Raw genomic sequence first — 1608 nt, 5'->3', positions numbered from 1 at the left:
GGGCGGCAGTGCCATGGAGTGGGGCGTGGCAGCTTCCAGGAGCCCCCCAGGGTCCGGGTGGGACAGGACTGTGGCGCTGGCCACGTGCACATTTCTATCGGGCAGGGGACGAGCAGAGAGGACCCCAACAGGGTCCCAGCCCGCAGCCCCCGCCTCAGCCAGCCAGGTCCCGCCACGTGCCCTCCTCAGGGGTCTCAGACGTGAGCTGGGACCCCTGCGGCTGGCGCCGGGGGGGGCCCGCGTCCAGTGTGCCCTTGCCGCGGTCCTCCCACGTGTCCCGTGTGTCCCCGCTCGTGGACTCGGGTCCGTGGAGCACATGGCTGTCACTGACGGGACTAGAGCTGGCGCAGGCTGTGCTGGGTCCACCAGGGCCCCTGTCCTGTTCTTGTTGAAAGCCACAGGCAGTAACGTGGGCGGTGAGCGAGTCGAAACCCGCCTGAGGGCTCAGCATCGAGCCACAGCGTGGGCGGCTGGGCCCCCCCACCCCGTCTACACCACAGTGGCAATCAGCTCCAGCCCCACCTGCTCACTGAGGACTAGAACGGGGAGAGGGTTGGGGAGTCCTGGGTAAGCGCCAAGCCCGCTCGGGAGGGAAGGTGACTAGGGAAGGCGTCAGAGGCGAGGCCCTGCGACATCCAGCTGGGAGTTCAGCCTGGCCCTTCTCAGCACTGGGTCTCCAGCCCAGTCTGAAAGTGGTCTCTGGGAATGTCAGCACAACCCTGCGCCGTGTGCCTAAGCGTGTTCTGAGGGGTGTCAGGACTCCTCATAGCATGTCCATGTCCGGAGGTCACAGAGCAGTGGTCCACTGGCCCCCAGAGCGCACAGCCTCAGACCTCCAGGAACCGTGGCTCGCACGTCTCTGGCGTGGCCGGGGGGACCTCGCTATCCCTGCATTCTTGTCTGTTCCCCAACAGGCGATGGGCGGGGCGATATTTGCAAAGACGATTTCGACAATGACAGCGTCCCCGACATCGATGATGTGTGTCCTGAAAACAATGCCATCAGTGAGACCGACTTCAGGAACTTCCAGATGGTGCCCCTGGACCCCAAGGGGACCACACAGATCGACCCCAACTGGGTCATCCGCCACCAAGGCAAAGAGCTGGTTCAGACCGCGAACTCAGACCCTGGCATCGCAGTGGGTGAGCCTGTGGGCTGTGAGAACGCCTCGGCGTTCGGGTGGGCATGTGCACGGAGGCAGCCTGCTCTTCCAGGGCACGTGGCTGGGAATTTGCGTGGCCTCCTCCTCGTACGGGGTGAAGCTCTCAGGTCGGAGGAGCTCGGGGTCCTGCCACTCCTCTGTCCGGGGCGTCATGGCCGGAAAGCTGGCTCACCATGTGGACGTGGTCCCTGTGGTGTCACGGCACACGGGGACCAGGCCCTGACTCCCTCGCAGTGCAGAGCGGGGCCAGGAGAGCCGGTCCCTGCTTGACGCGGCCGTGCCGGGACTCCCAGGGCGCCTCCGGCCAGGCCTGGTGACGGGCGTCTCCCTGTGCACCCAGGTTTCGATGAGTTCGGGTCCGTGGACTTCAGCGGCACGTTCTACGTCAACACGGACCGGGACGACGACTATGCCGGCTTCGTCTTCGGCTACCCGGCCAGCACGCG

At 65.8% G+C, this 1608-nt stretch overlaps 1 protein-coding gene across 1 annotated transcript in view; it reads left to right on the top strand.

Annotated features, from left to right (window-relative positions):
• The window catches only part of THBS2 (thrombospondin 2), a 33174-nt gene that overhangs the window by 25956 nt on the left and 5610 nt on the right, over window positions 1–1608 (top strand). The window contains 1 exon segment of the mRNA XM_006144770.3: window positions 915–1142. Coding sequence (XP_006144832.1) covers window positions 915–1142 — 228 coding nt within the window.

This window comes from Tupaia chinensis, unplaced genomic scaffold (genome assembly GCF_000334495.1).
Source record: "Tupaia chinensis unplaced genomic scaffold, TupChi_1.0 Scaffold000132_1, whole genome shotgun sequence".
Classification (NCBI taxonomy): domain Eukaryota; kingdom Metazoa; phylum Chordata; class Mammalia; order Scandentia; family Tupaiidae; genus Tupaia; species Tupaia belangeri.
This window is presented reverse-complemented; position numbering and strand designations above follow the sequence as displayed.